At 49.4% G+C, this 17,321-nt stretch overlaps 1 protein-coding gene across 8 annotated transcripts in view; it reads left to right on the top strand.

The window, feature by feature from the left end:
* Window positions 1-16,779, top strand: part of LOC307081264 (protocadherin gamma-C5-like) — a gene marked incomplete at its 5' end in the record, with an annotated part of 103,441 nt that extends 86,662 nt beyond the window's left edge. For 2 of the 8 annotated variants that reach the window (XM_079744373.1, XM_079744370.1), the window contains 4 exons: window positions 8,044-8,102; window positions 9,484-9,537; window positions 11,787-11,884; window positions 13,742-16,779. In XM_079744373.1, the coding sequence (XP_079600499.1) occupies window positions 8,044-8,102; window positions 9,484-9,537; window positions 11,787-11,884; window positions 13,742-14,100 (570 nt within the window). In that variant the 3' untranslated portion in view covers window positions 14,101-16,779. Of the gene's footprint in view, window positions 1-466; window positions 3,164-8,043; window positions 8,103-9,483; window positions 9,538-11,786; window positions 11,885-13,741 lie in introns of those variants that run through there. The other 6 variants (XM_079744372.1, XM_079744374.1, XM_079744368.1 and 3 more) reach the window with 5 other exon arrangements.
* Window positions 16,780-17,321: the final 542 nt, after the last annotated feature.

Below are 17,321 nucleotides of genomic sequence, written 5' to 3'. Positions count from 1 at the left end.
CGAGCTTCATTTGTGTTCCATCAATGCAAACCTAAAGATTATCCAAAGCATCAGCCAGTACATCATATAGAAAAGAGTGAAAGAGAAAAGGGATAATCCATTTGGTAACCATGCCTCCTTGCGGATACAAAACGCAACGCTGTGTGTGGGAACAGAGAGGGGGATGGGGGGGGGGTGTACTTTACATATCAATGATTGCTCATTTCCTTTCTTCTACTACGCAGGACTTCATGTGTCCACATGTTTTCACGGGATCGTGACGTTTGTTTTGTGCGTGACTTTAATTTGTGGTATTCGTGTGAGGACAGAGTTGTCTCGGTTGATGAGTAGGATATTGTCATAACTTCTAAAAAAGTTCACACTCTCTCTGTCGGCGGGGCCAGTTCAGCCCCGTCCTCCAATGGGAGGCGGCCCTCTCCTGCCTGGCCCCGCCCACGAGGCGAGCCAGACGAAGAGGAGACCGGGCAGGGCAGAGTTTAGGCAGGGAAAGTAGAGCGCCTCTTAAGTTTTTGCGTTCTTCTTTTCCTTAAATTATTTAGGCCATCATGATAACATCTAAACTTCCAATCGCATTATTTTTAAAACGGAGATGTACACTTATCACACGACTGAGTCGGTGAACGCGATCATGGATGTATTTCGGTGAAAGGAGAACTTTAAACTCCCGTGTTCCCCGTCCGGGGACCGCAGCACAATGGAATCCAGACCGAGGAAGCGCTGCGGAGGATGGCCAGCGCTGGGGCTTTGGTTTTCCGTGGCCTGCCTCTCATGTGCGTCCGCTCAGCTCAGCTATACCGTTTCGGAAGAGCTAAGCCTGGGCTCCGTGGTCGGGAATATAGCGAAAGAACTGGGTCTCACAGCACAAGGAATACCTCAGAGGGAATTAACGATTTCGGGATCCACGGCGGAGTATTTCAGGATAAACCAGGCGACAGGCGAGATAGTCATTAACAAAAAAATTGATAGGGAACAAATATGTGAATTAATTTTACCGTGTTCATTACAACTTCAACTTCTTCTCAAGAAACCGTTGGAAATATTTCGCATTGACGTGGAGATTTTGGATGTGAATGACAATGCTCCGCAGTTTTCCACCAAGAACATCTCTCTGGAGATCTCAGAAGCGGCTGCGCCTCTCACGAGGTTCCGCCTTGAGAGCGCACACGACCCCGACGTGGGAACCAACTCTTTACGCACTTATATCCTCGCACCAAATGACTGCTTTATTTTGAATGTTGAGACAAAAAGCGACGGCAGTAAGTTCCCTGAGCTGGTCGTAGAAAAACCTCTCGACAGAGAGAAGCAGGCCTCTTTTCGCCTGTTGCTCACAGCGGTAGATGGGGGGCAGCCCGAGAGATCGGGCTCAACACTATTACTCATTAAGATTCTAGACGTGAATGACAATGCGCCCGTCTTTGAGGACGCCGTAAAGAAGGTCAGCCTGCTAGAGAATGTAGCACCGGGCACTTTAGTAACCAAATTGAACGCAACGGACGCAGATTCAGGCCAGAACGGAGAAATATCTTTCTTGTTTAGTAAGTATACGCAAGAGCGCACGGCCAAGTTGTTTAGCGTGGACTCAAAAAGCGGCGAAATTCGTGTTAACGGCGATGTCGACTACGAGGTGTCCAGCGTGTATCATATCACAGTGCAGGCGAGGGATGCCGGCTCACCTGCCATGGAGGGGTCATGCAACGTCATAGTGGAAATAATTGACGTGAACGACAATACACCGGAAGTGACGCTGTCGTCACTGACCAGTCCTATTAGAGAGGACTCTAAACCTCAAACTGTGATAGCCCTTATCAGCGCCCATGACCCGGACTCCGGTAAGAATGGAGAAGTCACTTTAAACGTTCAGCCCGGGCTTCCGTTCAAGCTCAACGCCGCCTTCGGCGGGCACTACAGCCTCATCACCGACGGGATCCTGGACCGGGAGAGCGTCTCGGAGTACACCGTGGTCATCGTCGCCACCGACCAGGGCTCGCCGCCTCTGTCGTCCAGGACCACCTTCCTGGTGGAGCTCTCCGACGTCAACGACAACGCGCCCGTCTTCTCCCAGCCGTCCTACTCGGTGGACGTCCCGGAGAACAACGCCCTCAGCGCCCCCATCGCCGAGGTCTCGGCCACGGACCCCGACCTGGGGGACAACGCGCGGGTCTCCTACTCCATCCTGCCCAGCGACTTCCAGGGCCTGCCCGCGTCCTCCTACGTCTACATCAACCCCGACACGGGCCAGATCTTCAGCATGCGTTCGCTGGACTACGAGCTGCTCAACGCCTTCCGGGTGGAGGTGCAGGCCCGGGACATGGGGGCGCCGGCACGCGCGGCCAACGTCACCGTGCACGTGTTCGTGGTGGACGTCAACGACCACGCGCCGGTGCTGCTCCACCCGGCCCACCCCAAGGACACGGGACTGCAGCTGGCCGTGCCCCAGTCCGCCGCCCCGGGCCACCTCATCAACAAGCTGGTGGCGGTGGACCAGGACAGCGGGCACAACGCCTGGCTGTTCTACGCCATTGCCCCCGGGCCCAACGCCGGCCTGTTCCGCCTCGGCAGCCACACGGGCGAGCTCCGCACGGCCCGCAAGCTGGCCGAGGAGGAGAAGGGCCTGTCCTACGACATCGTGGTGATCATCCAGGACAACGGCGAGCCCGCGCGGTCCACCAGCGTGGCCGTCTCGGTGACCGTGGAGGAGACGGACGCCACCGCCGTGGCGCCGCCCGGCCCACCCCGCACGCCCTTCTCCCGGCGCACGGGGATGTCGGACATCACCCTGTACCTCATCATCTCGCTGGCGTGCGTCTCGGGCGTGGCCTGCATCACCTTCGTGGTGCTGATGATCCGCTGCCTGCGGCGCCGGAGCCCCGGGCTGGGCGACTCCGACTGCTGCTGCTGTCTGGAGCGCCACCGGCCCGGCCGCTACCACCAGAGGCCCGGCAAGGACCTGCACCTGCAGCTCAACTCGGACGGGCCCATACGCTACATGGAGGTAGTGGGCGGTCCCAACCAGGACCCCAACACGCGCACCTACAGGCCCTGCTACCCCCCTACCCTGTCCCGCCCCAGTGACTTTGTGTTCGTCAAAACCCCCATGATGAGTCACAACAACACGCTGAACATGACGCTCAGCAGGAAGCACCTTATGAACTCGGCCACCGAGGTGAGGGTCTGGGGCTGGGGGGGATTCGCCGCTCGGATTAGGCTGCAGAATATCACAAGCGCTTTCTGTTTGTTCGCCGATCTATGCTAACCTTATAGGTTGTCGATATGTTCTGTGAGGTTGTACCGCGTGACAGGGAGGCACTGATCTTCATTGTAACATAATATCACACAGCTCTGCTCACAACACTTCCAAAACAGGAGACTGAAAGTCTCCCGTTTTGAACAAGAGCGTTAAACAGAGGTCGGCCAGTATTAGATGCAAACCAAGACATGAAATACTAAATGTGACTAAAGGAGGAAAATCTGGTTCCTATTTCTGACTTCTTATGACTCACAGGAGCCGGCAGCTCAGCACCGCCTTGTACAGGGAGGCAGAGACACAGAGAAAGAGGAGTGGATGTCTGTTGTAACAGAGGGAACAGATAGAGGAAGTGACTTGGACAGATCCAGAGAAGGGAGAAACAACAGCAAAGTAAAATGGCTCCTCAGAGGCTGATAGCCTCTGAGGAGGGAAGGGTGGGGGGACAGGATAAAGGGAGCCAAATTGGGGGAGAGAATGAGGAAAAGAGAAAAGGGGACAAGAAGTAGAGGAAGAAGTTTTGTTTCAGGGGTGTGGGGGAAGAGTTAAGTGGTACAAGGAGGTGGTAGCTCCCAAACAGGAATTCAGGGGTCACTTCCCTGACTCCCTGCTTCCTGTTGTCTTCTGAACATGTGCTGATTGGTTCCAGGACTGTGCATCATACGTTAGACCAGAGGCTCAATGCTCTCCTTGTCTACAAATGCTATGCATAGCCCCTCCTATTATTAACCAGGGCCAAAGAAAACCATTACCTGCTCTGTTCTCAGACTTGTGCTGCCATAGGTGGAGCACTGTGCTGAAGAAAACATCAACACATCACTTGTTTGCTTGCAAGATATGTAGAGGTCACGTGTAATTGTTCTTGCGTATAGCTGAATAATGTCAAAGGAGTTCGCAATGAACTCATCAAGGGAAATATTGATTTTATACTCATACTAAAGGTCCATTAAATAATATTTAGATCAGCTTTGTTATAGTAGCATCTCAACAGAAGGTGTGTCTACAATTTGATTGTTTACAAGCCTGTAGTGACTGTTTAGGATCATGCTCATTGTGTTAAGGGTTAGCCTTTGCCATCGGTTTGGCCTTGGCTCATGAGGGTACCATCTGCCCCCTGCCCTAGGGACACGTGTGCAACCAGGGGGGGGGGGAGAGAGAGAGAGAGAATATGGAAGGGGAGAGAGAGATAAAGGAGGGAGAGATAAATAAATAGATGAAGGAGAGAGATATATGGGAGGAAGGGAGAGATAAAGTAGCGAGAAAGGTGAGAGATAAAGGAGAGAATGAGTGGGGGATGGAGAGAAAGAAAAAGGTCTGCAGAGCGGCAGTTCTTGCATGCGTTTGTTTGCTAACACGTGCATAAATCCACACACAGAGCATCAGTTACTGACCCCTCCAGGGATGGGGTACTTCAGCAGGCCCTAGGCTCCATGTCTAGTTATGTTGTTGGTTACACTGACCTGCTCATAATGGGGGAGTGAACCCTGGGCTTGGCTTCTTTAATTCCAGATTCATAAGCATGTCATTGCGCTGGTCATCAGATGGATATTACTCTTTACACTCATCTTCCCTCTGCGCTTTAAGCTGCCCTATGAACCGATAGGGTCAAAGGTTAAGCTTATCAACCCAAGTGAATGAATGTGGTGTATTATGAGATTAAGATCATGTCAGAGCGAGTAATGTCGAATTGGCACAGAGACCGAGGGGGTTTGTAAATGATATTTATTTGGAATTTCTCACAGGCATGATAAAGCAACACATAAAAGAGGCCACGTGCTAGAAATAGGGGTCAACTGTTTCCGTTGTTGACATTGTGCAATCCAGAAAAATTAGATAATGAAGGGTAGAGCCCTGTGCTTTTCCATCACCTCGGTATTGGCTTTTGATTGGGGGAAAACTATAGGGCCAGAGAGTTTGGGCTTCCCAAACTCTCTGGCCCTATAGACTTCCACAGATGGGGAGAAAGGTGTGAGGGGGTGCTATTGTAATGGTTGGCATACATTTGTTTGTGTCTGTATGTGTTTCCACCAAATCTCAATGCAGCCCGAGAATAGAATAGACTTCCTTCAGTTCAGACTGAGGGCCAGGTGCAGTCTAGACAACTGTGTGTGTGTGTGTGTGTGTGTGTGTGTGTGTGTGTGTGTGTGTGTGTGTGTTTCTCTAACTAAATCGGTAGAAAAAGGAAACAGCCCCGAGAGTACCAGCTGGAGTTTCATTTAATTTGAGGGATGTCTCTGAAGTGAACGGGAGAATTCTCATTTTTGTGGGTGTGTACGAGAAGTGTTGTGAAAGAGGTATTATATATCGTCAGCCCCCAAAGTGTTGACAAATAGACTAGATGTTGAAACAAATATACACATCTCTTGGACATCAAGCATCGAGTCTTCCTCCTCCGCACATGCACAGTAGTACCACGGCTAAACGTAACCACGGCAACCACATCGCAGGAGCTGTGGCTAGTTCCAACTGGCAGTTTAATGCTTCTAGCTTAAAAAACATAGATGGATGTTTGAGTCTAGCCTTACGGCTGGAATGAAGAGTGTTACCATAGGAACAGTTGTGTTTGAACGCTGTCATCAAGCTGGTACCAGAGATCTACATATCGGATCTCACACACACACACACAGATCCACAAACACACTCAGCACGCACGCACACACACACACACACACACACACACACACACACACACACACACACACACACACAGACAGGTCCACAAACACACACACACACTACTTTCAGTGCACCATGATCGACATGGCCCGTCCGACAGCCTCAGTCATACTTGTTTAAGTATACTCTTAATATGCTTAAAAAGGTCCTCAGGGCGTGCTTTAAAGTCCTATAGTAGTTCCTGACTACCTGAAGACAGGCGAGTTACATGCGTATAGAGTGCAGCTCTCATCGCAGCTCATATGTTGAGAACCCCCATCTGCAGTCGGCGATGAACTTTCAACATGGTCTGTTTAACTTGGCTGTGAACGATCCCACAGTGAGCTAGCGGTCCTATAAATGTCCCTCACCCTTGCAGGCATGTGAGCATTGTCCAGCCATGCATAGTGTATCTGCACTGCAGAGTAGGAAGGGGTGGTTAACCCGAAACCTAAAGCAGACACAGTTTATATGCCTGCACACACACACACACACACACACACACACACACACACACACACACACACACACACACACACACACACACACACACACACACACATATACATATGTATGTGTGTGTGTGTGGGTAGGGGGGTTCTCTGTAGATGCATGTGCCCCTCACGGCTCTACTGTCTCGTCTTCTCTAGACACTCCCACGTACATAGAACAGCATTCCTGTCCATTTTTAGACATGAAGTCTCCTCAGAAATGGAAGAAGATGCTAAATACCTGAACCTTCTCCTCTCAGTACTCACATTAAGATAGCTTGGCTATAATGTATTACTATTTTACATATCTCCGTATTGAGATTCTAGATTTGGTTCAAGGCCCATGGTTTCTGGAAGGACCTCTGAAACACCCCTCTTTCTACAGGCACCCATTTTATTGGCTGTGATATGAGCTGTTATCTATGTAACCCTGGTACGGCTCAGAAGGTAACAGGCAAGCAGAATGTTCCCTCTCTCTCTCTCTCCTCTCTCCATCTCCCACTATCTCTCTCTCTCCTCTCCATGTCCCACTATCTCTCTCCCTCTCTCCTCTCTCCTCTCCCACTCTCTCTCTCTCTCTACTCTCTCTCTCTCCATCTCCCTCTTCTCTCCCTGTCTCTCGTTCTTGGGGCAGAGCAGATCTTTTAATAATGCAGCACCTCGCCCCACTGGCTTCTCCCCAGGGTGTTCTTGTTGTGTCGATTAGCCGACCGGAGAGTCTGGCACTGGGCCAGGGGTCTATTCCCTGCATCGCTGCACAGCAGGGAGGGGGGGGGAGCAGTGGCTACAGAGAGCAAGGCAGAGCAGGGGATGAGGGAGGAATACATCGACCCAGAACGTTTGGATCGGAGATTCAACACAGAGAAAGTGAGAATTAAATAATGGCAGACTTTTGCAAATCAGGGCAGTTCCTTTTGTCCAAAATGATATCTAACAGCAATGGCACGTCCGCCGTCTCCAACAAGAGGGTCTTTGTGAGGGGCCGGGGATGACACAGTCGCTCAATTAGCAGAACCCAGAATGCCCCCGCCCCCCCCCCCCCCACGACTGACAGGATGCCATGTCCTGGAGTTGTGGAGCTTATCAGTTTGTGTGTTGGCAGCCTTCAGCCTAACCATCATTTCACTGCTCAGTCAGCAGTAAAATATGTGATTGACGTCACTCTTGCGCCTTTGGTTATGCAACAACAGTGTGTATGAATAGCACGACCTACTCACTGAAAAATATGAACCCAAAGCATTTAGATTGCTAGGTGCAAGGAGCTTCTGTCATGAAGGAATCCCCCCATGTTTAAACGAGACCTCTTGGTTTACTTTGTGCAGTGTTCTTGTCGCTGTAACGCCCTTCCTGGGCCTGTTCCTGACTGTAAGGGGCCTTCTGGATCGCTGAGCACCTGCAGCTCTGCGGCATTGTCACACTCCAAGGCTCCCAAACAAAATGGACGTGTGCACCACTTTGTAGTTCCCCGCATTCGGGTCGTTCCATATTTGTTCAGCCTCACTGTTATCCACCTCGACACACACACTAACACACACACACACACACACACGGGTACGACACGGTTATATCTCAGACGAATGGCACCTTTTCTGCCGGGCCGTCCTGCTCTTGTTTGTATAAATCCATTCATGAATTGTTCTGTTCTCTTCACAGCAAAAGCCTCCCAACAACGACTGGCGCTTCACCCAGGGTCAGAGACCTGGACCTAGCGGGTGAGTACTCTCACACACACACACACACACACACACACACACACACACACACACACACACACGTTGAAAGACACGCACGCACGTAAACCCAAACACTCACACATGAGACTCGCACAATACTAACCCTAACCCTGAAGGACATGCCTTCTGTGCAAGCAGCCTTGATGGAGATGGAGAATGAGGGAGGAAGAGAAAAGAGATGGGAACATGCTCAAAGCTGGGGAGGGGGGTGGTGGTGGTTGTGGTGGGGGTAGAGGTGGAGAGCTGCACTTAAAAAAGCCCACCACTCTCCCACCCTGAGGAGCCAGCAGTGAATACAGACCAGATTACATCATCCCTTCCCCCTCAATTAAACCCCTCCTACCAACACCACAATAATCAGAATCTGGAAATATTTGGTTTGTTGATATAGAAATGTATGTACATACATTTAAAATAAAAGCTATTTATTTAAACTTAACATAAATTCCATTGGACCATGCTGAGATAGTAAAACCTCAGAGCAGTGGTTCCATTCAATCCTGTTCTGCAGGATGCTATTTTACAAAATGGCTGCCGCAGTGCTTGCCACCAGCACACAGCCCTGCCCCTCCTCCTCCTCCTCCTCCTCCTCCTCTTTCCCTGCTCCCTTCTCTCTCCCAGGCTGCGCTCTGAGCCTGTGGGCCATCACTCAGGACTGCTGATGAGGCGAGGGAACAGAGCAAGTGGGGGATGGGAGACACGCTCTCGCTCTCTTCATCTTCTTCTTCTCCCCCTTCATTTTCCTCCATCCGGGCACACGGACACACGGATTGATTAAATACTGATTAATCGCTTGAAAAACGTATATTTTAACATGACAGTGCATGCCGACAGGTGGCTAACCACACAGGCCTACTTCAGACTGTGTGTGAGTGTGTGGGCTTGAATGCGTGTGCGTTGGGTTCTGCCGGCGCCGGCCCACTGGCCTCTTTAACGCGTGTGTGCCAGGGCTGTGCACGGCATAAACAGTTACCACAACAGACATTGCACAACACATTCCATGAGTCAAGTCTTCTCTCCAGAACGCCCTTACTGGGAGCATGAGAAGGGGGGGGGGCATGCACCCACACACACACACATTCAATGACACACCATTAAATAATAGCTGTGGAACAAAAACATGAGCAGCTGCCATTTTGGACTACTACATGGGACTGAAATATACACATCGTTCCTGATCCAAATGGGAAGAGAGAGCTAGTTTCCCGTCCCTGGAATGTTTAGATGGATGTTACAGACTCAACATATTTCCCCCCCTAGTTTAAAACCAATGCATTTTCCTACTGGCTAGAGTCTGGCTTCAAGCAGGGGCCCGAGGATTTGATTGTGAGTCTTCATAACCTGTTGTGTTTCTCCTTAGTCCTCAAATGCCATACGCCACACACATACGATGGACAACGAAGGATGGCACAAGGTATACGAAACATAGCAATTGCTTACTGTGGTCCCTCTCTGCCCATATCAATTGATCGATATTCAGATGCGAGTCTCTGTGGAGCCATGGCTTTCTTCATGGCAGAAAATAATGAATAAGAATCGCATCGGTCTAAGGGTTTAAGTTGGTATGGGCAGAGGGTGGCCACGATGGTGTTTGGGGGTAGAACTGCAGTGCAGTGCTGTGTTGTGATTGGACATGTTATAGCTGTAGTTTATAGCCCCCCCCTTTGACTGGGTCCTTGTTCCTCAATGTCGCTTATAGGCCACAATGCTCGCTGTGGCGTGGGGGAGGACTGTAACTGATCATTTATTTGGTTTTCTGTTTCTGTGTCCTGGTCTGTTGTCTTTTTATCTGTGCACCCCTACATTCAGCCTTTAGTCTGAGCTTTTGTCTATCTGGTCTTGACCGTGTATCCGAGGAATGCCTTTCCATATGGTGTCGCCTTTGTACCGCATCTGTGCCTCAAGTGATGCTGCTGTTGACCGGGCTGCACACATGTGACTTTTTGTTCTGTGTGATTTATCGATCGAAAGATATTCTTTCAGGCGGACGACAGTGTATATGGCCGTTTGATGTATGATTCATTCAACTGTAAACAAATCAATGGAAGCTATTCAAAAATGGATTGCGTTCTCCTACATTGACAGAAAGAATACACACACCGCATGTGAGCATATCAGGTGTTGAGAGGTATTGATGGTGTCACGTTACAGAGCAGTCCCTCACAGATTAGCGAGCTAGTGTTCGTATTTCTCCAGATGAAACAGGATATGGCTGGCTGCTCGTCCAATCTGACCACAGCTCACATGTTTACACACAGGAAGTGATAATCCTGACCAGAGGAAGCGTCTAACAAGACCACAGGATATGATAAGTGCACAGAGACGGCAATTAGGAATAAACCAAGCATTCACTGTTATCTCCGAGGCTGTGAAATAAACACAAAATGGCTTCCCTTGCTACATTGGCCGCGCTCCTGCTCTGTCTGTCTCTAATTGGCTGCTCGGCAAGCATCTTGCCCTTTCACTTTAATGGAAAGAAGAAAAACATTTCAGACATGCTGGCAGTGAGTCTTGGAAACCAGCATTGGCGCAGAAAGGATCTCCCTAGGGGTTTCTCTGGTGAGGGACATTTTCTGTTAAAATATGCCAAAGTATTGGTTCTTCACATGCGCATGGAATTCCCTCTGTGTTGTTTCAGCAGCAGGTTGTATAAGTCAGGAAGCAGGATGGGAGACCTCAGTGCCCATTTAACCCCTCCATTAACCCCTTAGTTTCCCCTCTCTGAACCTACGCACTGGACCAGAACTCCTTTACCCACAAGGCCCTGGGGCTGCTGCAGTACCTTTTAAACGAATACACATGAATACATGAGTCTAGGCACACACAAAGAAATGATGTTTATGAGCAATAGTTTAGTGGTTCAGACTTTCTTGATTTTAATTAGAAGACCTTGAAACCGTAAATTACAGTTGCCTGGTTTATACAATACTGGTCTGCCAATTTTCTAGCAATGGCACGGGGATATAATATCCGGTTATCAAAATTACCCTACATTTGAAAGGAAGTTGGTTTTATTGGCTATTGCCATGGACACCACCAGACGTTATTGTGTGAGTGGGTGTTAGTCTAAAAGGTACGGGCCTGATTATAACTAGGTGATGGTAATAGTTTGCAGGTCTGCCTTTCCTTTGTTCCATTCACATGCAAATTTCCAGGGTTTACATAAACAAGGCTTTGAAGGTTTTTTTCCCCCAGATGGAAATGTTTTCTTCAGTCATACGTTGTGTAGCGTGTAGCGTGTGTGTGTGTGTTGTGCGCACATGTCTAGGTGCAGCTGTTCCTTTTAAAAGCTGTACCATTCATTAAACATTTATTTTGATGCATCAGTACTAAACATGTACTATTAATACTGTATTGTCTAGTAATGCTACAATAGTCAATTGTAGTGTGTTGATGTGCGTGTGTGTGCACGAGCGTGCGTACAGATCGTCTGTATGCGCACACAAATTTACATACAAGTCCAGGTGGCTTTGTTTTGTATGTGTACATTATCGTTGTTGGCCATGTTACATTTCCCCGGGGGCGCTGTTTGCCTTCATCATTCACCGCTTTACATCGTTCTACACCAACTGTCATCCAAACACCCTCAACACACAGACGGGGCTCTCCGGAGCACATGTAAAATGGCTGCTGGTTGTTGACGTTTTCTCCCTTTGGCTTCAGGGCTGCTGGAGGACCCGAGGTTGCCATGGGAACCGGCCCCTGGCCCCAGCCTCCTACCGAGGCCGAACAGCTCCAGGCCCTGATGGCGGCCGCCAACGGTGAGTCCACCCCCCTCATCCCATGTCACCATCCCCCTCCGCCCTCATCCTCCTCTCTCTGTGTCCTTGGTTATGAAAGAGGCCCCATCACCCGTTCCAGACAGACGTCTCCTTTAGGTCTGTGTAGTCCACGGCTCTCCGCAGCAGAACCGAAGCCTTGTCATGAGGAAGTCAGCCGAACACAGACGTGGACGGCAGGGGAGAAGGGGACAGGGTCGGGGCTCAGGCTAGGTTTCCTCTGTGGCTGGAGGGCATCATGCCAGACTCATGGGACGGATGAAGGTCCCCTCTGTCCACATTGATGTTTCCATGGCTCATTGTGCTGTCAGCTACAGACCCATTGACCGACACACACACACACACAGACACACACACACAGATAGAGTTTAGAATGGGATCGGGGCTATTCAGGATGGCAATAAGTAGCGAGGAAGCTGCAGACAATATTGAGACCGGCCTCGCTACGGTCAGTACGCCCCTCATGTACGTAGATATCACCGTCCGCTGTTTAGCTAAATAACAGCGTGCGTGTTTCCACTGTCAACAGCTCCAATGTTTGATGATGAGCTACAGGGCATTTAGTGAGACATGATTTTGTCATTGGAGTGAAGAGCTTTTTATAGCTCTTCGCCTTATGGTTCCTTTTTGGTGCAGTTTCTGCACACACACACACACACACACACACATACACAAATGCAGGCACATACAGTGACTCATTGTCCAACTGTTGCTATTGAGGGTGTATGGTCATTTTAACAAAGAATAAACAAGACTAAAAGATTGAAGCCTTGAGAACGTAGCTCTTGCTAATAAACAACATGGTTAGTGTGACAGACTCAATACGATTTTTCGCCACACCAGCTCAATTCATTGTGTCTATTGTTGTCCTAACCATTGACACACCACTAGTCTCCTCCCTACTGGAGTGAACGTTCGCACGCACGCACACACACACACACCATCCCCCCTCTTGGATACTGCGGCAGAAGGGATGTTGGATTTTTCCACCCGAGTTAACGCAGAGCGAAGGGAGCGACAGAGAGAGAGAGAGAGAGAAGGAGAGGGAGATGACCCATTTTGGCTGGGAGATAACCTGTATCTCAGAATACAGCTGAATAACAGGGACACGTAGTACAGCCAGAGGACAGAGACCAAGGTCATTCCTCCACTAAAGATATATGCTGGGTCGGCCTTCACATTCTGGAGGAGCTGTAACTGATCCGCAGCGTAGAACCTCGCCAGTTTAGCGCGGTACTGAATCGCACCTTGATGGCTATCGATTGTGTGTGCGTGTGTGTGTGTGTGCGTGCGTGCGTGTGTGTCCTTTGGGAGCACCTAGTGGGGGAGGGTACATTGTCTTCTGCAATGCAGGGGCAGTGGAAATAGAGTGTGGGGGGGGAGGGGGGGTATTGCGTCATCCACTCGGTCAGGGCAATTCTTAGAGATTAACACGCATGTGTGCGCAAGTCCTTCCTTAAGAAGGGTCTCTGACTTTGACTCAGCGGAGTGAAATGAGGGTTACATAACCATCCATTCAGCGTGCAGAAGCCTTGTTCTCCAGTGAGCGACTGCCCCAGATCCACTTCCTCCCCAGCTCTCTGTCCTTGTGTTCAGCATTAGTATCTAGGACGCATTCAAGTCCACCTCCCTCCTATACCCTTCACGTTTCCTCTCTTCGATTCTTCAAATACTGCGTAACACGTTCCAACACCATGTCGCTTAACAAGTACCCACCCCACCTCCCTCTCTCTCTCTCTCTCTCTCTCTCTCTCTCTCTGTGTCTCCTCCCTCTCTATTACCCCCTCCCTACCCTTTACCAACCCCCCCAAACCCCCGCTCTGCCCCTGTTCTCCCCAGAAGTGAGTGAGGCCACTGGCACCCTGGCACCCGGCACCATGGGACTGAGCACGCGCTACAGCCCCCAGTTCACCCTGCAGCACGTCCCCGACTACCGGCAGAACGTCTACATCCCGGGCAGCACCGCCACTCTGACCTCCAACCCCCAGCAGCAGCTGATGCAGCAGCAGCAGCAGCAGCAGCAGCAGCAGCAGCAGCAGCAGCAGCAGCAGCAGCAGCAGCAACAGCAGCAGGCAGCTGCTCAGCAAGCGCCACAGCAGGCCCTTCCCCCTCCCCAGGCTTCTGCCCAGGTGGAGCCCCCCAAGGCGGCCCAGACCCCCGCCTCCAAGAAGAAGTCCACCAAGAAGGAGAAGAAGTAGGAAGACGGAGGGAGGACGAGGGAAGGCGGCCGGAGGAGGCGATGGAGTCCCCGGCCTCCTCCACCACTGGTGATGGGTCATGACGAAAACAAAGAAAAAGGAACGAAAAAAAAAAACTTCCCTCACTAACCCCGCAACCCACCGCTGCTCCCTTCCCAGCCGGGGCAGGCGATTGCTCTGCTGCCCCCACCCTCACCCCAAACCCGCCCCATCTCACCCACCCACTGATTTACAAATCACGCGGACACCGTCGGGTGGGTTCTTTGTAAAGTGTCCCTGGAAGAGCCTTGAGGAAGTTGAATGTGCTTGAAGGCTGTCGTATATATTTACTCGTCGGAGAACGGTGTCCCTTTGGCAACGCTTTCTCCTCGTATTGCTCGTGTAATCATTGATGGTAAACAAGTCTATTCTTTTGTGGGGGGGGGAGTGGGTTGTGGGTGTGACAGGTTGCTGTATTTGATGTCCAATTCAAAAGAGCTTGGTGTTCGCTTCCCACGAACAGGCCGGCTGTGAGGAGCCTCGCAGGGCCGTCCAGGCTGTACCCAGTGGTGTATTCAGAGATGGAGATTTGTGGCGTGTTTTCAAGTAGGATTTGTTCCACTCTTCCCCTAGATGGAAAACAGCCATCTATTGTAAAGTACGCTAGATTGCCACTTGATAACTCCTACGTAGGCTCAACTATGTAGGATTTGGGGGGGGCAAAAATCACAAACACGCAACTCCTATACTTGCTATTGTTTAAACAGGTATTAATCGCTCTGCTGCATGCTCTTTTTAGGTTCAAACCACGTGTATTTTAAATGGTTGCAAAACTATGCATCGCAAAAGCAAGGAGGACGTCTTTAGTCTTATGTCCCTCCGTCCAAAAACGCAGGTCAACACGATGCACACGTAGCATTTACTTGACATTAAATACAGGGGGGGGCGGGGACACACTTTTGTAAGCATAGTGAAAAAATAAAATGAGACTTTGATCTCAGGCGATTTCTATGACTCTCCGAGCATGTTCCCTGAGGAAGGTTCTGTCAGAGGGCTCTGTGGGCAGGACGTTGGGTCGTTCCTCGGAGCTACCGGAGGTACACTAGCATTAGCCTACACACAAACCCTTCGTCCCTCAACCTTCCAGACCCGCTTGTAGGCTAACCCCCCCCTCCCCCGCGCACGCCTCTTGTGGCGGCCACAGTCTTAGAGCCAAACGATAAGAAACGCACTGTTAGTATGATAAACCATGAGATGACATAGGGGTAGTAATCACTTCAGTCTTTAGGGGATAAACAACATGTAGACGTGTTCAGATGAAGAAAAAAAAAAAACGATGTTCTTGCTTAGGAGTTTCTAGAACTCTTGCAGGCTGCTAGGGCCTCTACTGAGTACCCCCCCCCCCCCCCCCCCCCCCCAAAACCCACACGCCTCCCCCACGACTTGCCCTCCACCCTAAAGTGCTGGTAGTATCTCCTGACACGAGACAACTCTCCTTCGTTCTTCTTATTAAAAAGATAAGCTTGATAGCGTAGAGGTTGTCGTTTATACCAGAAGACATGAAGTGGTTCTTTCTCGCCATGTTGTCTGTCCGCCAAGAAAACCACGACTGGACGCCACTGCATGACTAGATGAAGGTGTCGTGGAGAGGGTTGAGCTGTCAGGGGGCAACGGTTTGGGGGGGCAGGATTAGGGTGAGCCTAAGGAGGGAGCCTCAAACCTGGTTCTGGCGTGCTGAATGTAGTACCCCAGTTCAGCCGCTGACCTCCTGCTTGGCTACCTTTTAATGCGCTGAGCCACATGGAGCTAAGCACATCGGCCCATGTTGGAGAGGAGGGTAAACCACTTGCGGATCAAGCAGCGAGGGGGGTGGTTCAGTCCTCTTTGGAAATCCACCCTTACATCCACATTGTAATGCCAAGCTCAGGCGCTCTACCACTTAGTCCAACCCTCTGGTTCCCCTCTGTAAATAAACACACGTCCTGTCGATGGTATGAGCCAGTTGTATAGTAGGGACCACGTCCAGCGTTTTCAAAATAAGAGTCCCCCCATCCACAAGACGTGGCTTACTACTGGAATGTGTTGCATTTTTTTTTTTCACGGTAAAAAAAAAAAAGTTGAAAACCACAGTATAAAAAAAAAAAGATAAAAAGAATAAAAATCTGAGATGTTCTTAAACAGTTTGTGTTGCAATGTAGTAACTAAGCACCATGGAAGCCAACTAACTCTTCAGTGTAAATAAATGAATTAAAATGACGATAACTTTAGATGATAAGTATACAAAGTGACACGCGTAGACTAGTTAACTCTTGATATGTGTTGCGCATATTTTTGTGTTCATTTTCTCTCTATTATCTATTTTATCACCCTGTAAAGAAAATAAACCACAAAAAAATATATTGGAAATGTTTCTATCCTTCTGTAACCTCTTTGTTATTTTGCTGTGATTTTATCTTGTGCATTTGTGAAAGAATGCCTCTTTCTGTCCATATGAACAAACAACTATAAATATTATATGTGTATGTCTGTCCGCTGCGGAATTAATCCTACTCTATCCTGCTGTATTATCTTTCTTATAAATGCTTAGCCCCCACGCTATACCCCTGTGTTATTCTCTTATTTTGATGCTAATATTTATATTGCTGTTTTATTTTCTCTTGAACACTGACATTTCAAATAAAAGATTCATTTTAAAAGCTATGTTACGCCTCTGGAACTCATTTTATCTTTATTCTTCATTGTATGTTGAACTGTGCTTGGGTGTCGATTTGTATAACGCTGTTTGAATTACAATACAAAACACACATAACTAATCACATGGATTTGTGACTTACAATTCACAAGTTAAGTTGCATTATTATCCACAGCAACACGAACACAAGCTCAGAGATGTCTCATTAGGTACTAGGTAGAGTCAAGGCTCGCAGAGGTTGAAATCATTACTTTCTATCGAACCTAAGCCTGACAAGAGGCTTTTAGTATGTGTGACCTACATATAGCAGCCTTGAGGCATTCTGTCCCAGAATGCTTTGCCCCATCCTAGTTCTGTTTGATGCGTCCTAAGGGACCGTTTGACAAGAGGAGAGGACAGATGCTGGATACTCCAGAGTCTCGAGTAACCAACCTTTAGGGATCATTGATTGTGGTCAAATATATCATATACGCCATATTATGACACATTAGAGGAGGCTGTTGATCATTGCTCCCCTTTACTTCGGGATTGAATAAGTGCCCGCCAGAAA

This window comes from Pollachius pollachius, assembly GCF_949987615.1.
Source record: "Pollachius pollachius genome assembly, chromosome: 10".
In the NCBI taxonomy this organism is placed as follows: domain Eukaryota; kingdom Metazoa; phylum Chordata; class Actinopteri; order Gadiformes; family Gadidae; genus Pollachius; species Pollachius pollachius.
The sequence above is the reverse complement of the archived record's forward strand: the minus strand, read 5'-3'. Positions and strand labels throughout refer to the sequence as shown.